Source organism: Enoplosus armatus, chromosome 4 (assembly GCF_043641665.1).
Source record: "Enoplosus armatus isolate fEnoArm2 chromosome 4, fEnoArm2.hap1, whole genome shotgun sequence".
Lineage (NCBI taxonomy): Eukaryota > Metazoa > Chordata > Actinopteri > Centrarchiformes > Enoplosidae > Enoplosus > Enoplosus armatus.
In genome coordinates, this window is record NC_092183.1 from 11181013 (window position 1) to 11198622 (window position 17610).

The 17610-nt window shown below is 41.6% G+C and overlaps 1 protein-coding gene across 2 annotated transcripts; it reads left to right on the top strand.

The window, feature by feature from the left end:
• Positions 1–634: 634 nt before the first annotated feature.
• Positions 635–6593, top strand: plk2b (polo-like kinase 2b (Drosophila)). 2 transcript variants are annotated; one of them, XM_070904266.1, is made up of 14 exons: positions 635–849; positions 949–1056; positions 1163–1279; positions 1629–1758; positions 1974–2157; positions 2387–2585; positions 2714–2861; positions 3093–3187; positions 3494–3626; positions 3840–3920; positions 4340–4499; positions 4928–5057; positions 5210–5320; positions 5513–6593. In XM_070904266.1, exons 1-14 carry the CDS (start codon positions 664–666, stop codon positions 5702–5704), a joined length of 1974 nt encoding a protein of 657 aa, XP_070760367.1. In that variant the 5' UTR covers positions 635–663; the 3' UTR covers positions 5705–6593. The 2 variants fall into 2 exon arrangements, with proteins under 2 accessions (XP_070760367.1, XP_070760366.1); XM_070904265.1 differs by having other exon boundaries at positions 651–849; positions 3524–3626.
• Positions 6594–17610: the final 11017 nt, after the last annotated feature.

Genomic DNA, 17610 nt, shown 5'->3' on the forward strand with positions numbered 1-17610 from the left:
ACACTCCACCAAACAGTCTAACAAAGTCTCACATGTCAGTGTCCAACTGCAATACAATATACACTTATACACAGTCTTTGGTAAACACAGTTTCAAAGGCACTGCACTCTAAATAGTATCAAAAGTCTCCACCTGAGGGTGCTAGTGCTCCAAACTGAGTTTGGTGCAAAAGCAAAGGATGAGGTGAGCCTGAGTAGAATACAGATAATGTTTAACCTCTGCATAGTGGATACTTTATCGACCAAATATATCAGACTCCCAACACCTTGAATTATATTTTGCACCAAAATGTGAAAGCTCCATTCACCTGCCTGGATTCCATGAACCAAATAGTTAAACTACAGAAAGCAGACATGTACAGACATGTCTGTCTGTATTATTATTGTTGGATGGCGGCTGGTGATGTAAATAATCATACGAAACTAGTGTTAGATGACAGAATCCACACTCTCTTTTACCCCCTTTGATTTCATGCCTGTGCCATCATCAGCACCAATGTACATGCAAGGTAATCGATCTCAGGCAGACCTCGTGCACTCATTTCACACCGTGACGTCAGAGAGAGGGCGGCAGACGGCGGGGTGGGGTGGGTGCCAGAGTATAAAGTCTCAGAGACGGACTCTCCGGGCTGCATTCTGAGTGCGGGACGAGAAACCACGACTAATGGAAGTACAGAAAAACACCGGGCCCCAACAGACAAACAGCAGCAGCATGTGCGAATCCACGCAGAGGTCCTGCGAGCCTCGCCGGAAGAGAGTGGACGAGCGCAGTGCGCCCTCCGAGATGGCCAGGATAATCACCGACCCTGCCACGGGGAAGTGCTACTGCCGTGGAAAAGTTCTGGGAAAGGTAGCGCAGGCAGCATAGTATCTGTGTGTCGACGTTTTGGATTTACCACGTAACCTGAAGACACAGCATTGTTAACAGTTTTTTTGTTCCTCTTTCCAGGGAGGGTTTGCTAAATGCTACGAGATGACCGACCTCTCCACTAGTAAAGTTTATGCAGCCAAAATCATCCCTCATGCGCGCGTCTCCAAACCTCACCAACGGGAGAAGGTAAGCGCGCAGCGCCTGTGCGCACTGGCATGACTGGACAGCATATATCACAACATTTGCCTTCCAATTCACAATCGTGACCATTTTGTCTCTTCTTCCCCGCTAGATCGACAGAGAAATCGAGCTGCACAGACTACTGCACCATAAACACATTGTGCACTTTTATAACCATTTTGAGGACAAGGAGAACATCTACATCCTGTTGGAGTACTGCAGTAGAAAAGTAAGTGCTGTTTGTCACTAATGTCTCCCATCACTGCACTTTATCCTTGCCACTGCTGTGTTTCAAATTTGGGTAACACCTGCATTGCACCTAAAGTCAATGAGGCAGCACACAGCATTCAGTCTGCCCCCACTATAAAAGAACTGTTTTAATTGATTGTATGATGCAGTAAATCTATATAACTCCCTACAGTTTTATGAGATTAAAGAAAATCCTCGACCTCGAGTATGATAAGGTTCTATACAGGTTCTATACAGAAGAAAATATATATTTTTGTTTCTATGGAGGAGTTACACCTAAGGAAACGGCTCTATAATCATTCTCTTCTCTATGTTTTGTCTTTTTGCAGTCGTTAGCCCATATCCTGAAGGCTCGCAAAGTGCTTACTGAGCCAGAGGTGCGTTATTATCTAAGACAGATTGTCTCTGGACTGAGGTACCTGCATGAACAAGAGATCCTTCACAGAGACCTGAAACTTGGTAAGGAATCTTTATGCAGCAGTGACACACACTACAGTGCTGAGACACTTTGTGCACAATTGTAAAGATTCGTCCTGTACTTTTCTTTTACACCAACCCACTTCTTCCTCGTTTTTTTCTTTAATCAATTCATCAGATAATCCGCGCTGTATTTAGCCTTTGATCCTGGGTTGAATATCAAGTGCTCATCATCTCATTCCCTTTCTTCCCTACAGGTAACTTCTTTGTGAGTGAGTCGATGGACCTGAAGGTCGGGGACTTTGGTCTGGCTGCCAAGTTGGAGCCAGCGGGAAACAGGAGGAAGACGATCTGTGGAACTCCCAACTACCTGTCCCCCGAGGTGCTCAACAAGCAGGGCCACGGCTGTGAATCAGACATCTGGGCCCTGGGCTGTGTAATGTGAGTAGGCAACCTGTAAATTTACCATTAGGCACTTAAAAGGTTTAGTAATAATAGTAATGATTTTTGCTTATTATTGAATAACAGTCTAATAACAGATAATCAGCTTAAAAAGACACATTGGCATCATCTTTCATGGACTAGTGCATTCCTGTTTTACCTACAATCATGTGTTAGTACATTTTTAGTGATGGAAATCAGCTCATTTTTGTCCTCTCTCCTGCTCCAGGTACACCATGCTGTTGGGCAGGCCACCATTTGAAACCACCAACCTGAAGGAGACATACAGGTGTATCAGAGAGGCACGTTATTCCCTGCCCTCCTCCCTGTCGCCACAGGCTAAGCAGTTAATCGCCAGCCTGCTTGCTAAGATCCCAGAGGATAGACCCAACCTGGACCACATTCTGAGGCACGACTTCTTCACACAGGTTAGACACCATTTTTGCTTCTCTATCTGCCTGTTCCACTCTCTGTCTGTCTAAATGTCACTCTGTGGGAGTATAACAGTGACCCCTTTGCCACCAGCCGCACGCTGACCCACTTTCGTTCTCCACAGGGCTTCAGTCCAGAGCGTCTGCCGGCGAGCTGTTGCCATTCAGCACCAGATTTCCACGTCTCCAGTCCAGCCAAGAGCTTCTTCAAGAAAGCTGCCGCTGCGCTCTTTGGTGGGAAGAGAGACAAGGTCAAATACTACGAGACTCTGAGTGAGTATTACATCAAGCACTGAGCACACATGTACCACTTAAAATGCCACTCATCACACCAGCCATTTCACTCTGTGAAATTATGCTTGCTTCACGGGACATCATTAAACCGAGTTTTTAAGACAATTGCCAGCACATGTCACATTTTATCCCATACTGCTCTGATGTCAGTGTATGTAGCTGCTTGTTAAAAAGGTCTTGTTCTGTCTGTGATGTCCTTGCCCTTGATAGATAAATTAACCAAAGAGGAAGAGGAGATCTACAAACTGCAGCACGACCTGGAGAGAACTGTCATCAGCCAACAACAGAGCAAAAAGATTTCTGAGGTACGAGGTCACTCATTCGACACAAAACAGGATATTTAGAGTAGGTGATGTTGCAGGCACATTATTCACACAGCCCTTAAATAAATAGGTAGATTTAGAGATATCATGTTGAGGAGAATCCAATGAGTCACTCTGCTGCTGCACTAAACTTTATGACAAGCACAGTTTTCAGAACAAACTAAAAGCACTTATTTTCAACCTTTAAGCCAACCACTGTGAATCTGTGGGTGCCTGCTGAGTCATAGTAGGAAGAGATGATCTAAACTTGCAGATTCTAACCCCTGTCGTCACCGATTCCCATCTCAGAATGGAAGTCTACTTCCGCCATCTGCCGAGAGCCCCGTTGCCCCGGCAACAGAGAGCCCGTCCCCGACGACGCGAGATACCATCCGTCTGATCGTCAGGGGGAGTCTGGGGAGCTGCAGCAGCAGCAGTGAATGTAAGTTCACCAGCCTCGTTTCACAGACACACACACACACACAGTGATCACAGAGAAACATGAATTGATGTTATATAATACTAAATTGAAAGCTGAGTAAGTGCATTGATGATAGAGAAATTTGACGTGACAGCTAGAGTGCAAAATCATTTCTTGTACCGTACCAATATGACATCAAGCTAAATGATGTTGTTGTTGTTGTTGTTCCTAAAGGCCTGGAAGACAACACGACGGGGAGCGTGGCTGAGACTGTTGCAAGTGTGCTGAGGGGATGTCTGGAGAATATGCCTAAAGGTGAGTCGACTTGTTGAAATGATTTGCAAAGTCATGACCTTTACATGTAGTTACTGATTAGATAATTCCACATTGAGAGCTTTCACGACACAGCTAAAGCTCATTATCTGTGTTTGACCTTGAAATGTTTGAACAGAGAGACTCGTTGATCAAAGGACTCAGAAAGTATATGTAGATTCATGTTTTAGCTACAAAAGATACACTCCCTGATATTGTTAACACACCCAAATTTCTTCATTGCTCATTCCTCGTTGTTGATTAAAACCACAATGCAGTTGATAGTTAAGTTTAGTTTAGCTCTTGGGTGTTTTGACAACGGCAAGGATTGTTTGAGTTTGCATAGTTAAGGTTGTCATTTCTTTAAATCTTCCTTGTAATTGCATTTCTAATCCTCCTCCTCGTGTGTTCGCACCCTGCAGCGGACGACATTCCTCAGAGCTCAAACAGCTGCAATCTTCAATGGGTGACTAAATGGGTGGACTACTCCAACAAGTACGGCTTTGGCTACCAGTTGTCTGATCACACCGTGGGAGTTCTCTTCAACAACGGCACTCACATGAGCCTCCTGCCAGACAGAAAGTATGCACCATTCAATGCTCTCCCAACACTCCACCTTCAGTTTGAAAGTTATGAGTCACTACATGTAATGAGGGTGGCCTGTTTAAGCATGCTCTAGTACATAGAACTCCTTTGAAGAACCTGTTAGTGGTTTTGAAATAAGTACCAAATTGGAGGGATGGTTTAACTTGTTAAATTTGAGTACATACGTCCTTTTCTTTGCCAGAAAGTGAGGAAAACAGGCTCCATTCCACCCAAAGATCTTGCTAATGTTCTCATTGACACCTTAACTGTTTTCAAGCAAGAGCAAGCGATACTTTAAGTCAAGAATACCAACAGATTTTAAATGTCAAGGAAATCCATTTGTGTTTGGTTCTTGTTGTTTGTTAAGTATCTGTTTATCTGAGTGGTTGTGTAACTCTTTGTTTATTTCCTCTCCATCTCTTCAGGACCATCCATTACTATGCAGAGTTGGGCCAGCGCTCTGTTTTCCCCACTTGCGAGGTTCCTGAACACTTTGTGGGCCAGGTGACTGTGCTCAAGTACTTTTCCCACTACATGGAGGAGAACCTCATGGATGTAAGTAAAAATCTCCATTCCCCCCACTCCTCTGTCTCTGTAATCCATATCTCTCTTGCTCTTTTGTCTTTCCACACCCTGGAGCAATAGAAACGGTATATTTCATGTTGCAGCCTGTCTAATCCTGATGTGTTACTCTTTTGCTTTCTCAGGGCGGGGACCTGGGTAGTATGACAGATGCACACATGCCCAGACTCTACCTGCTGCAGTGGCTCAAGTCTGACCGCGCCCTCATGATGCTCTTTAACGACGGCACTTTCCAGGTAAACACACACACTATCACAGGAAACACAGCCGTTGCGGGGCATGCTCAGAAGAGCACTGTTTAGGTGCAATGCGTAACACAGTGTTCAGATCAGCAGAGGAGGAGGGTTAGACCACAAATCAAATAATAAGGAGATAACTTTTTTTGCCAGAATAAACTAATAAATACAAACTTTCTTTTATCTCCAAAGATCAACTTTTACCACGACCACACCAAGATCATCCTGTGTTGCCAGATGGACGAGTACATGCTGACATACATCAACGAGGACCGTGTTTCCAAAACCTTCAAACTTAGCTCCCTGCTGACGTCCGGCTGCCCAACGGACCTGCGCGAACGCATGGTGTACTCCCTCAACATGCTCCTGCAGAGATGCAGCTAAACCTACAATAATGTGTTTCGGACAGACAATTCTACCCATTGTGCCGCTGCAGTGCTGCAGTGCTGCAGTGGAACCAGGATTTCGGAAAGATCTGTGCGGGAAGGACGAGTTTGAGGATGGACCTGTGAAAAGTAAAATTAACATTCCTACACCGTTGCACCTTCATGACTCAGCAGAGGTGCAGGTGAAAAAAGAATACGGACAGACTCTGAGGATGGGGAAATGACATGTAGCACAATGACAGTGGATGGTAAAGGGCTGATTTGTATGTTGATTGTTGGTGGACAGGAAAGACTGAGCGTATTGGAGCGAGTATGTTGGTACAAATGTGAACCCCAGATGTTTGGGAAGAAAAAGAGGGATGTTCAGGAAGTAAAGACAAACGCTGGGCTGGCTCCAGCTTAAATGTGTACAGTATAGTTGTTGCTGTTTTGTAGAGACAATCCATAAACTGATGCTCTGAATGTAACCAGAGCTAGACTGTGGAAAATTGTAAATGATGTATAGTGTATGTCACAGCCAACTCAGCCGTGCGGAGAAATGATTTGCTAATGTGTGTGGATGCTATAGAGTTCGGCTGTTTATGTGTGTGTGTGTGTGTGTGTGTGTGTGAGTGGGAGGGGTGAAACATCACGCTAACTTTAAAAACTGTGATTTGTTCTCTTTACTGACAGATGGACTCAGTACATTGAGCTGGGAACCAGAGGGGTGATGTCAGGGCAGAGAGGGGACAGGGGGGAGCAGGAGGAGAGAATGACATTAAAAAAAAAACAGTACCAGGGATCCTCTAAGGACCTCTTAAGAGCCATTATGCCCTTGGTAGAAAATGTCCTCAATAACTTATTGTGTAAAAAAAGTGCAGTATTTATTTATTTGATAATAAAAAGCATTTTCTAAAGAAAAAAAATCTACTCCTTAGTACTTGTCCTTCTCATTGAATGTTTTATTTTCAGAAACACAGAGCAGTGTTGTCTCTCTTCCTAAAGATGTTTTGTTTACTGCCATTACATTTCCTGAGTGCACCCACCCTGTCTGGTATTTTCAGGTAAAAATGTGAACTCTGTCCTTGTCTCACATGTAATAAGCACTTCCTTACTTCATGCACTGCATCAGTTACACTCTTATCTGTGTGCTGATTCAAGGCAAAGCAAGTATTTTATCTCAAAGTGTGTGTTTGCAACAGGAAATGGGCACATAGAGAGAGATTGATACATGATAGAGGGTATGTTTACAGTGAAGTTGTTTATACTTTGGTTCAAGGCCCTCCGCCTTTGCTGAGTTTTCTTCCGCAGTGATGAATGGCAGGATGGCAAAGATGACTGACGGTGCAATGTGTCTGACCTCGTCTCACAAAGACACACACAGGCACACATTACTTCGCATACAAGGCGAGGGCACTGATCAACAGATAGGCCAGCTGGGTGATTCGGATGTACGGAGGGAAAGACAGCCAAACACTGACATGCAGCTAGAAGGAGAGACAGACTGATAAAATGTCACACTTTGTCATACTATGTCAGCAATTGCATCAGAGCTTTTGAGGCAAAGTGGTTACAATCATTCTTGGGCATCCTTTCACTTTCGTAGACGGTAACCATAGAAACAAGCAACCACTGGCCAATTTGGTGAGAGTCGGAAATCAATGACGTCTGTGTGAAAGACATAGTCAGAACTGAAAGTCCTGACATACTGACGTACTAAAATTATAACTTGTGTCTTTTGCTACTGATTTTCTACTCTGTTCTCCACATGAGTGTTTGATCCGGCTGTCTGTGGGACACCTCTCCACCTTTCTGAGCTTACATAATGATGGAAAGTTGAACATGGATGTTTGAGTCATCCCTTTAGATGTTCACTCCGAATATCTGTGCTCTTCAGAGTTCAATAATGAATGCCTCATGCATAAACATACCCACACAGACAGAAGCAGAACAGGAAGTAGCCTACAAGAAGAAGGAGCTGGAATTATTCATGAAGACACTTCTAGGTCTGAGTTTTGACAGTAATGGCCCCTGGAATGGATGCTTCAAACAGACAGAAATAGATTTTGTCATTGATGTGACGTTTTATGGCCTTGGAGGGCATTTTACCCCTGGTCCCAACATCTGAACAGGAGTGCAGCATCTCCATCAGATGGATGCATTGGCTAGAACCAAATTAATAACAGACTGTTGGCTCTTTCCAAGCAAGCAGGAGGAAAAGTGGCAGTTCCCTTGAGGTTATATGACTGAAAACATTTCCTAATCCAATGTAGATTCAGCTCCTTTAATGATTACTGTAAGCAAAAAATTCAGGTCAGTTCAGGATCTCATCTGTGAGTCAGCAAATGTGAGCCGATCGGCTTTATTGGCCTCATGGGAACGTTTCACATGTCTGCGAGCATAACACGTAGATAAACTAATTAGAAAACCCTGTGGAGTTCAAAAAGCAAAGAGAGCGAGGTTTCTTGATGTTCTTAGTGTCACTGTCATATGGAAAAAAAATGTTTAAACTAATTTTCAGTATCACCCACACAGAGCTGCTCCTCTGTTATGCCACGTTGACAGTGGGAAAAGTCTTGTGCATGCGGACAGGCTTAGCTCTGGAATGAGTCTAAGCTGGAGTGACAACGGGGATCTTTATACCTCAGCTTCTATCATAAAGTTCTCTGCAGGCAGAAGAGTGAGTCAGTTTGGCATTAAAAGTGATAGTAGGCACATTCTGCCAAAAAAAAAACATGCTTTGATATGTGCACACACTGGGATGCTCTTGGGGGATTAGAAGGCCTTTGCATATCAAATGTCAGCACTCCTCCTACTATGTGGACAAAAACAGATGTACTGTAGAGGGAAGCTGGGATGACTGTAGCTTTGCCCAATATCTGCTGTAGCCTACAGTATCGACGATCGAGAGAGATGAGCAATGCACAGCAGTCAAACTGGCAAAGTTGCCAGTGCAAACTTAGTGAAAAGCTATAGTCTTACCAACAAAATTTGTCTCCTGAACATGCTCAAGCATGTAAGAAGGCGTGTGTGTGTGTTTGTTTCTCAACGTATTTGGTTTCCTTCCAGGTGTTCAAATACGTATAATGTTTAGAATGAGTCACCGACTAAATGCAGTGGCTACTTATTCTCAGTAGTGTGCTGTTCACGCTCTCTCTTGTCTGATTCCTGTAATTTTCTACAATCAGCTCTCCTAAAAGGTCTTTTTTTCTGCCTGAAAATAGAACCTTTTGGATTGCTACGATAGCTTTTGGTTTATTCATGGATCACCATGTACAGGCCAGAGTACAGGAGGAATAAAGGAGGAATAAAGTCAGCTCTCAAATTCAAACCAAAGGCCTCCACGAAAGGACATCTCATAACTTTTGTCAATCACTTCTTGTATTTTGTTTTTGTCCATTTAGGATATTAACTTGTAGCATATGGAACCTCGCTGTCATCCAGACACTGTTTTACACATGTTTAATATAACATCCAGTCATATATAAGCGGCCCATATGAACAAAATTCTATCTGCATACAGCAACGCTGAGCACTGCATCCTTAAGGCTATACTACTGCCTGCTTTCAGCAATTTTACACCCTCTATCTCCCCAGTTTCCACCTGTGTAAACGTTTAGATTTATGCAAATATGTTGAATTTGGGATATTTCTATTAGTACGTGCTCTTTAAACGTATACCTCAGGCTCTGTCAGGGGGGGACAGCCTGTGTCAAGCTTGCTCAGATTAATTTTGGAGCATCACATGAGCAAACAAAAATGTGTATTATTGTTGCAATGAATGTTTAAAACAAGAGGATCCTGACCAAAATACCAAAATGCAATCAATATATAAAACACAAAGCTCAAATCATTACTTAAATGTCTGGACTTCATGTTTTATAAAAATGCATGTAATTACCACCGAACTGTATGGAGGTTTTCTTTTTTCAGACATTTATCACACGTGTCTAACTAACTCAACTGGAGTGAACTGAGATGAAGCATGCATTCAGCCTTCGTCACATTGCTGTTGAATTGCTCTGGATGAAGGCTGATCATTATAATTGAGAGGCTGATATTTTTTTGTTCAGTTTTGTAACAGATTATGCTCCGTCTCCTCCGATCGCACCGGCGCCCTCCTCCTTGATGTCAGTAGAGAATGTGACTTCCTCGAAACAGGGTAGCTAACGACCTGCTGACTTCTTTAATAAAAACATCACATGGTTGTGTGAGGGCAGCCTTCTGACAAAGGGTGAAGATAAGACTGAAGAGGAGAAAGTGAGGAAAAACTCTGCAAGAGCTCCCACAGCAATGAAAAATACAGACTTCCTGCAGTTCCTCTGCACCCAACGTCAAAACCCTTGCCCTAAATTGATAAAGATCTCTCAGTATTTAAGTCAGATCTGCCTCTCAGTGATATAATAATAACAGATCAATAAAATTAATAGTTTAGTTCATAAATCAGTAGTTCAACACGGTGGCAGAAACAACAGCAGTGGTTGATGCTGGTGCATGGTCTCTGCCCCAGGGAATTTCTGCTTTTTTGGTTGCAATTCCTGTGGGAACCAAAGCTTGTCCAAAAGTCCTGCAGAATCAACGTCCCCATCCTGTGATTATAGCATAGTTTTACAGATGATCATTGAAATGCACTGGGTTGGGAGATAATTACTGTTTAAGCTCTTCTTTGGAATAGCTGCAACAAAGTAGAAATTACATTCCATCCATGTCGGCAAATGAAAGGGTGTGCTATAGTGACTCTCTGAAGTTCCTTTCTCATACTCAGATTCCTCTTTGCAAAGTTTAAACTTGTCTGAGAGTTTGCGGCTCATCAAGGACGGAGTTAGTCAACTATCACTTGAAGCTATAATTCTATTGTCGATTTTTTTTTCAAAAGCTGCCCCATAAAATATACTTTTTTATATTGCAAACCTGCTAGATAATACCTATATGTTACTTTAACATAGTCTATCAACATGACATAGAGTATATCAGATAAAAATCAACTTGATATACAAAGTTAGTGCTTGAGCCATCAGCAGAGAAAAAATGTGTAATCCTCCCCCCATCATTCCATCACCCTAGCTATTGTAGGCTTGTGGTTCAAAGACTATTTGAGCTGAGCAGTATTGGTAATCACTAAATGTGGAAAGCAAGGCATTTAGCAAAGATCCGTGAAGTGTGGCAAGTGTTTAAATACAGCCCTGCCTTGTGGAGGGAGGAAACTCCAGAGGCTTCAAAGCAGCGTTTCAATCCTGTGACTCACAGCAGAGATAGAAGGACAAAGCAAATCCTACACACACCACACACACACACACACACACACACACACACACACACAGACACACACACACACACACACACACACACACACAAACACCATCTCCCTTTGGATTTAGGTGGGGCTGCATTGCTCAATAAGTTAACAGTTGACTGCTCTTCTCTGTTCATGATGAGGCTAAACATTCTCTTGTCACTGCTACATACAGACGTTTTTATGTAACAATAATACAATATGTAAATCATGTATTTTCATATAGATATGTGGTAAAGTCATTGCTCGCAGATGCAAAATTGTTGATACAACATTACGGATTGATTTAGTGTTACAGCTTCCACAATGTCTTAACTTGCACACATACTTTGGTGCCAATAAAACTGCAAACTACAAATCCTCAACCCTCCTGAGTTAACACTGTGTATCTGTGGAGCTCTGCAGAGGTTCTTGTCTGTTGGCGATGGTGTGTTTTGTCCATTTATTACAACAAATCCCTCATTCAATCTTCACCTTCATGGAGTTCAAGTTTGGACTTCTGACAGCTATAAAGTTTGTTCAGAGACTATGACTGAGAGGTCTGTGACACAACCCATGCACCTTTAGCAAGCCTGCAGTAACGAGCAGTAACGAGCCCTCGTCCGGTAAATGGCACTGGTTGTTGTTATGTGATGTTGTCCAAATTGCTGTTCTCCCAGCATGCACAGGACAGATGCAGGGGCGGACAAATGGACTGTGGAGCAGGATGGAGGAGGATCGGCTTCATGATGTCGGCTGCGGAAGATGAATCTCCACAGGGCTAATTGTTTAACTTTGATGACGCTTCGGAGCGCTGGCATTTCAGGAAACACACAAACACAAAAGCATGTTAAAAGCCTTGCAGTTTTTTTTTTTCTATGACGAGCAATTTATGTTCAACTGAAAGTTTTGTATGTCAGACAAACACATACGTCTGCCTTCTCTGTGACGTAACCATCTAACCATACAGAAGAACCTTGAACTATATTTATTCACTAGTTGTTACATGCAGGGTAACAGCTGAATAAAAAAGAACCACCTATCTTTACACAGCAGAAACTGCTTCAAGAATGAATGAAAAGGCCTTTCATTTTAATGATGATGGCAGTTTCACTGCAATCATGTCTGTCTGTTCAACATATTCCTGTGCTCTGTGTGTGCCTAGGTCCTCTCATTCATGAAAAATCTCTGCCAGCTTCAGCATGAAAAAAGAAAAAGGTAAAATGCCAAAGTCTGGCATGAGGTTAGCGTGGTAGGGAAATGTTTCCGGGGATTCGTCTGACAGCCCCATCAATGAGCCAATCAATGCATCATCTCTGATAATAGATCGGCAGTCTCCACTTGCACTCCCATTGAGCTGAATGGGAGACACACTACTGTTTCCATGGCAACTGGTATTCTCATCCTCGCCCGCACATAAACATCCAGCTGCATTTCATTCGGCTGCTCTCTCTTAGTCATCCTGTATTGCGTGCACACTTCCTCGGTTAAACGTTGTCATCATATTATTTCATTAAATTGTTGAACAAGTCTCACAGTGAACGTTTGTAAAACTGGTTATTTTATTCAGAACTGAATGGTCTTCCTCTTTACACGCACACCATTTGAATCACTCAACACCTGTTGTTACAAAATGTTTGCAGGCACGCTGGAAAAAATCCAGGCTATAACATTAGCTTTAATCCGTTTGTCTGCAGAATAGCTTGACTTTAGAGGGTTGTACCATTTGAACTTTCGGGACTTTGTGCTGAACATACAGGTTGCTGCTCACCTTTAAATGACTCCTAGTTATTTTTGAACACAGCACCCCAAACAGTCATAGTTTTCAGTGTCGGGTCTCATTCCCCACTTCCAGATGAGGCCATTTGAACTTGACTGTCAGACTTGCCTTGTCTTGACTTGCCAGTTTTTTAACAAAGGTTTATCTACTGTATCGCTATCATTTCATTTTGCACCAGCATGATACCCACAGGAAGTTTCCTCCCAGATAAAACCTTGGCGAAAATATGCTGCTCAGTGGTAAAATGTGACTCTGATAACGTCTGTTTATAAGGTTTGTTTATAAGTTTTGTATTTTTTTGTTGTTGCTAGAATTCACAAGGTATAGGATGTTTGAGAGGTACAAGCTTTGTATTACAAAATCACAGTTTTACTGCTTGTTATAGAAATAATGGGTAGCTGCCATAGCACTAAAGAATGATTGAAAATGACTGAATGAACCTTCAACTAGCCAAATGTGACACAATAACTGTTGACGAACTGTCATGCCATTTACTGTTAAACATGCAGCAGGACAATAGCTGTTGTCACTGTTTGTATTCCTTCCAGGGGAAGTGAACAGGAACACATCCTACTGGATATCCTCTGTTTGGCATGGTGGATGAGATAGGAACAATGAGCCAGATGAGTTTAGTGCTGGAAGGAGAATGAGGAGGTGGACTAAAATCTCTAGAACCCTATTATTACACTAGAACCCCAATAATACAAGGGTTTGAAAGTAGATAAGAAAAGACAAGCTAATACGCAGCCCTACAAATTCTTAAACTTAAATATGATCTCCGGGACAAATAGAAGGAAAGCCAAAACAACAACATGCAGACGTTTATTAAATGAACTGACAAACAAATATATTTAAATCCAGCAACATGCTGGTGGCATTGCTGGTGTTATACAGCTGATGTCATGTCTGATGTGATGGTGTAAGACAGTGGTTCCCTCAAGGAGTTCCAAGATAAATATAAAGGGGTTACAAGATAATTAACGGGTTATCAGGTTTTATCTTTGTTGTCCCCAAAGAGAAATTTGGTTTGCACCCATAGTAACTAATTTAGTCACACATCATTAAAAAATCAACACAAATTATGTTTATTTTTTTCTGACATCTGTCAATAGAAAAATTGGAGATAATTTTTGCTGAAATGCTCGATACGTTCACCTCTTCAGTCCAAAAATAGATGCTACATGATGATACAAAAAATAATTACAATTTTGAGACTGCAATCATCCATGTCAAGGAAATTTTGAACAAATAGACACAATTTTTCCAAACAATATGAGGTTCTATTTCTAAAATATATGGACACAAGAGTTTGTTTTGGTTTTGCAGGGTCTGTTTTAACACCCTTATAAGGACTCACTCCCACCAGATGGGTTTACCTTCCGTGCAGAGGAGCAGGTGTCATCATGCGCTGTGAGGCTCTCCTGAGTTCACCTGTGTGACTACCCCGCGAGGTGCAGCGACACAGACAAACAGCATTACTCACCCTCAGTTCAGAGTGATGTGATTGCTGTCTGTTATTGTGAGTTTTGTCTGTGCATCTGCGTGTGTGTCAGCTGCAAGCCCACCTGTAGACCCATATCTAGGCTTGACTAACACTTTTTAAATGTATCTGCAGTGGCATGCACACTGGCAAGGATTTGCACAAACAGGTTCATTGCAGCACAGTAGCTCAGCGGATTTAAATCTCAGCCTCGTCACGTTGACGTTTTCATGTTTTCCCACATGTGCGTGGGTTTCCCTCAGGCTTTCTTCTCCAGGTTCAAAGACGCTCATGCGAACAAAAGACTGAACTATACATGTGAGTATAAATGTCCTCTAATGGTCTGCTGACCTCTTTTAAGGATGATTCCTTATGTATACACACATTGTGAAAAGTAACAAAGTACATTTACTCAAGTTCTGTGTACTTGTACTTTACTTGAATATTTCCATTTCTTGCCACTCCACTATATTTCAGAAGGAAGAATTTTACTTTTTAATCCACAACATTTATTTGACAATTGTAGTTAGATTGTGATTTCATATATGATTTAATTTCATATAAGATGAGCTATTAAAATATAATGCATCATTGTAATCAAACTCAACCGTATATAAATTACTTCCAATTAACTCACCAGCTACAACATTAAAATGCTGTTACATCTTAGTGAATTAGTAATAATTAAATAATATGATATATGTCATGTCATAACATTCTGAAAGTGCCATTCTGAAATGAATATCTTAAGTACATTTAGCAGAAAATGCTTCTCTACTTGTATTTACTAAAGTAAAGTAACTAATTTTGAAGGCATGACTGTTACCTGTACCTGTACTTCATCCATCACTAAGTGTAGGCATAATAATAACCACTGTGTATACACACAGGAATGACTCTGCTGAGAGAGGTGGGTGTTTCTGGATAACTGGGTGTGTTGAGAGACAGTTTCGGGACAACTCGCCTCTCTGCCTTCTTTCAATAAACACACATGCTGTAGTGGAACCCCAGTGGCCTTAAAATAGGAATAACAACTGTAGAAAATAAAAGAAGGATGATTTTGTTGCATACAGCCTCCAACACCTTGCAATTCCAGCCCTCCTAGCTATTAATATTGGATGAGAATGGTAGAAAACATTCTCCTTGACTACCCTTCAAAAGCACAAATATGTTCTGCGTAGGCAATGATTTCCACTAGCAAGCCTTTGCAAAAGTATGAACAAGTCCAGACATGCAGTCCAAGACTCAAACCTCCCATATCAAGAATGAGGAAGATACTTTATGTAGTTTGGCAATCCCTGTGCCTTGCAGTGTTTTTATCTGCAATCTGCCTCTGCCATCTCTGAGCAGAGGAAGCTGCTGTTCATTGTTCCTTATGTTTCTTAATGTGAGGATCCATTGTCCAAAACCACAGGAGGATAATGATACCCACATATCACGTGGAGATACGTGTGTGTGTCTGAAGTCATGAGGTGGGCGCCAGCTATCTTCCTTGAGACATGGAGGATTAGATATCTAATGCATTGGTCACAACATCCAGAGATTTCCAATGAGAATACACACAGTGAGAGAAATGTATGCACACAGAAACACATATAACTCAAGGCCTTTCCAAACTCTATGGAAGTATTTTAGTCATCCAGGAAGCGCTGCAAAAAGCAGTGGACTGAGCCCCATAATTATCGTCATTTTATTTTTGTCGCTGTCACTGAAATTCAATGAGAATACCAAGAATAGAGTGTGATTTAGGAGAAGGATTCTCAGCGATATTATCTCTGATTCAACACCTGGGAATCAAGGCTGTCACGGTAAATTTTTCCATTCTGTTCACTACAAGATCCTGTCAGATATTTTTATTGTTCAATCCTTGTTTTGTGTCATGCACTTAAAGTGTTTCTCATCTGGATTTCTACATAGATAATGTCATTACTCAACAGTCATAGGACACACACAAAATCAGATCACATGTTTGTCCACTCATGGGAGGTAGACCATTTCCCAGCTGGCAGTAAAACTCAAACTTGAGACTGTAGGCGTATGACAGTTTGTCTCTAACATATGTCTCTCCCCCTCTTTGCTACTCAAAATAAGTGAAATCTCCCCTCTGACTCATTGGCTAGACAACATTATGCGACTAAGACTGACTTTAGCACTGGTGGACTGATGTCTTTAAAAATACATTAGGCTTTTACTTCTCAAATGTTATGTAACACAGAGCAGACGTGTTGTGTTTGGTAACTGTATTCAAAGGTATTGTCTAAGTCCACAAGGTGGAATACTACACCACCAGCGTTTGAGCTTGAGTTATATGGACAGTACAATACCTCCTACAGCGCATTTACAGTTAGCGTGTATGACTGATTATATGTCTATGGGTTCACTCACAGTAAGCATAGTAATATTCATATAACATGTGGATAGATGAAAGCTATTCACCAGAGGCTGAGGTGTAGTTTTTCACTCTGCTTTGTTGGATTTACTTTGTCCAAAGAACTTCTGCTCCAGTTCAGTCATCAATAACATGTCAGCCTAATTCTAATATAAACAATACTGGGAATGTAATATGTCAACACGTTTTTTTTTTAATCATTAATTTTAAGAGAATGAATAGAAAAATAATAATTGGATGATGTATGAACTTAACAATATATATTTTTTTTAAACTGTGTATGAAGGTTCTTTATTTTGTAGCAAAATGTTTCATTTAAATCTATTAGTTTTTAAAGAATGATACAGATACATTCATTAAACTGACACTGTAACTGATCGATCAAGGTAAAGTTAACTGAATGCCTGCTGCTTCATATTTGTGGTTATATGACATCCTGTTCCCTACAGTGGGAGGCAGCCTCGATTTTGTTTGATTAACATCAGTGTAGTCATTTTCCTACAGATGTTGTGAGTGTGTCGCTGAAAGAGAAAAAATAGAATTTTTGACATGAGGGAGGGCTGACTTCATAGTGCTTTGTTCAAAATGAAAACGTATGACTGTTGCGGAATTAGGAGCTAAGAAGATTGGAGGTGAAGGGGCGTTATTGTTACGACTGGGTAGGGGACTGGAATGACGATGAGGTGACGCAGGAGCCTCACAGCAGGACCTGTGGTTTCAGTCTATTAGTAATCAAGTCAGAGTCAGAGCACTGGGGAAAAGCTATATAGTAAGCCAATTAGGGTAAAGCATGTGTATAGTGGTGTGTATGTGTGCATGCTTGTGTGTTACTCTGTTCATGATTGTGTTCCCCTAAGCACAGGAGAGAGATAATATAAAGAGCTACATGAGACTAAAGAAGCTCAGTATTGTCAGTATTCGGCAAATGAAATGATTTCATGTGACATCTGAAAAAGTACAAAATTGCTGAGAAAAGGTAGCGATAGTTCTTAGAACTACACTGC

Coding starts and splice junctions, on each gene's coding strand:
- plk2b (XM_070904266.1), top strand. CDS start 664: ATGGAAGTACAGAAAAACACCGGGCCCCAACAGACAAACAGCAGCAGC. Junction 1,057..1,162: donor AACCTCACCAACGGGAGAAG/GTAAGCGCGCAG, acceptor CTTCCCCGCTAG/ATCGACAGAGAAATCGAGCT. Junction 4,500..4,927: donor AGCCTCCTGCCAGACAGAAA/GTATGCACCATT, acceptor CCATCTCTTCAG/GACCATCCATTACTATGCAG.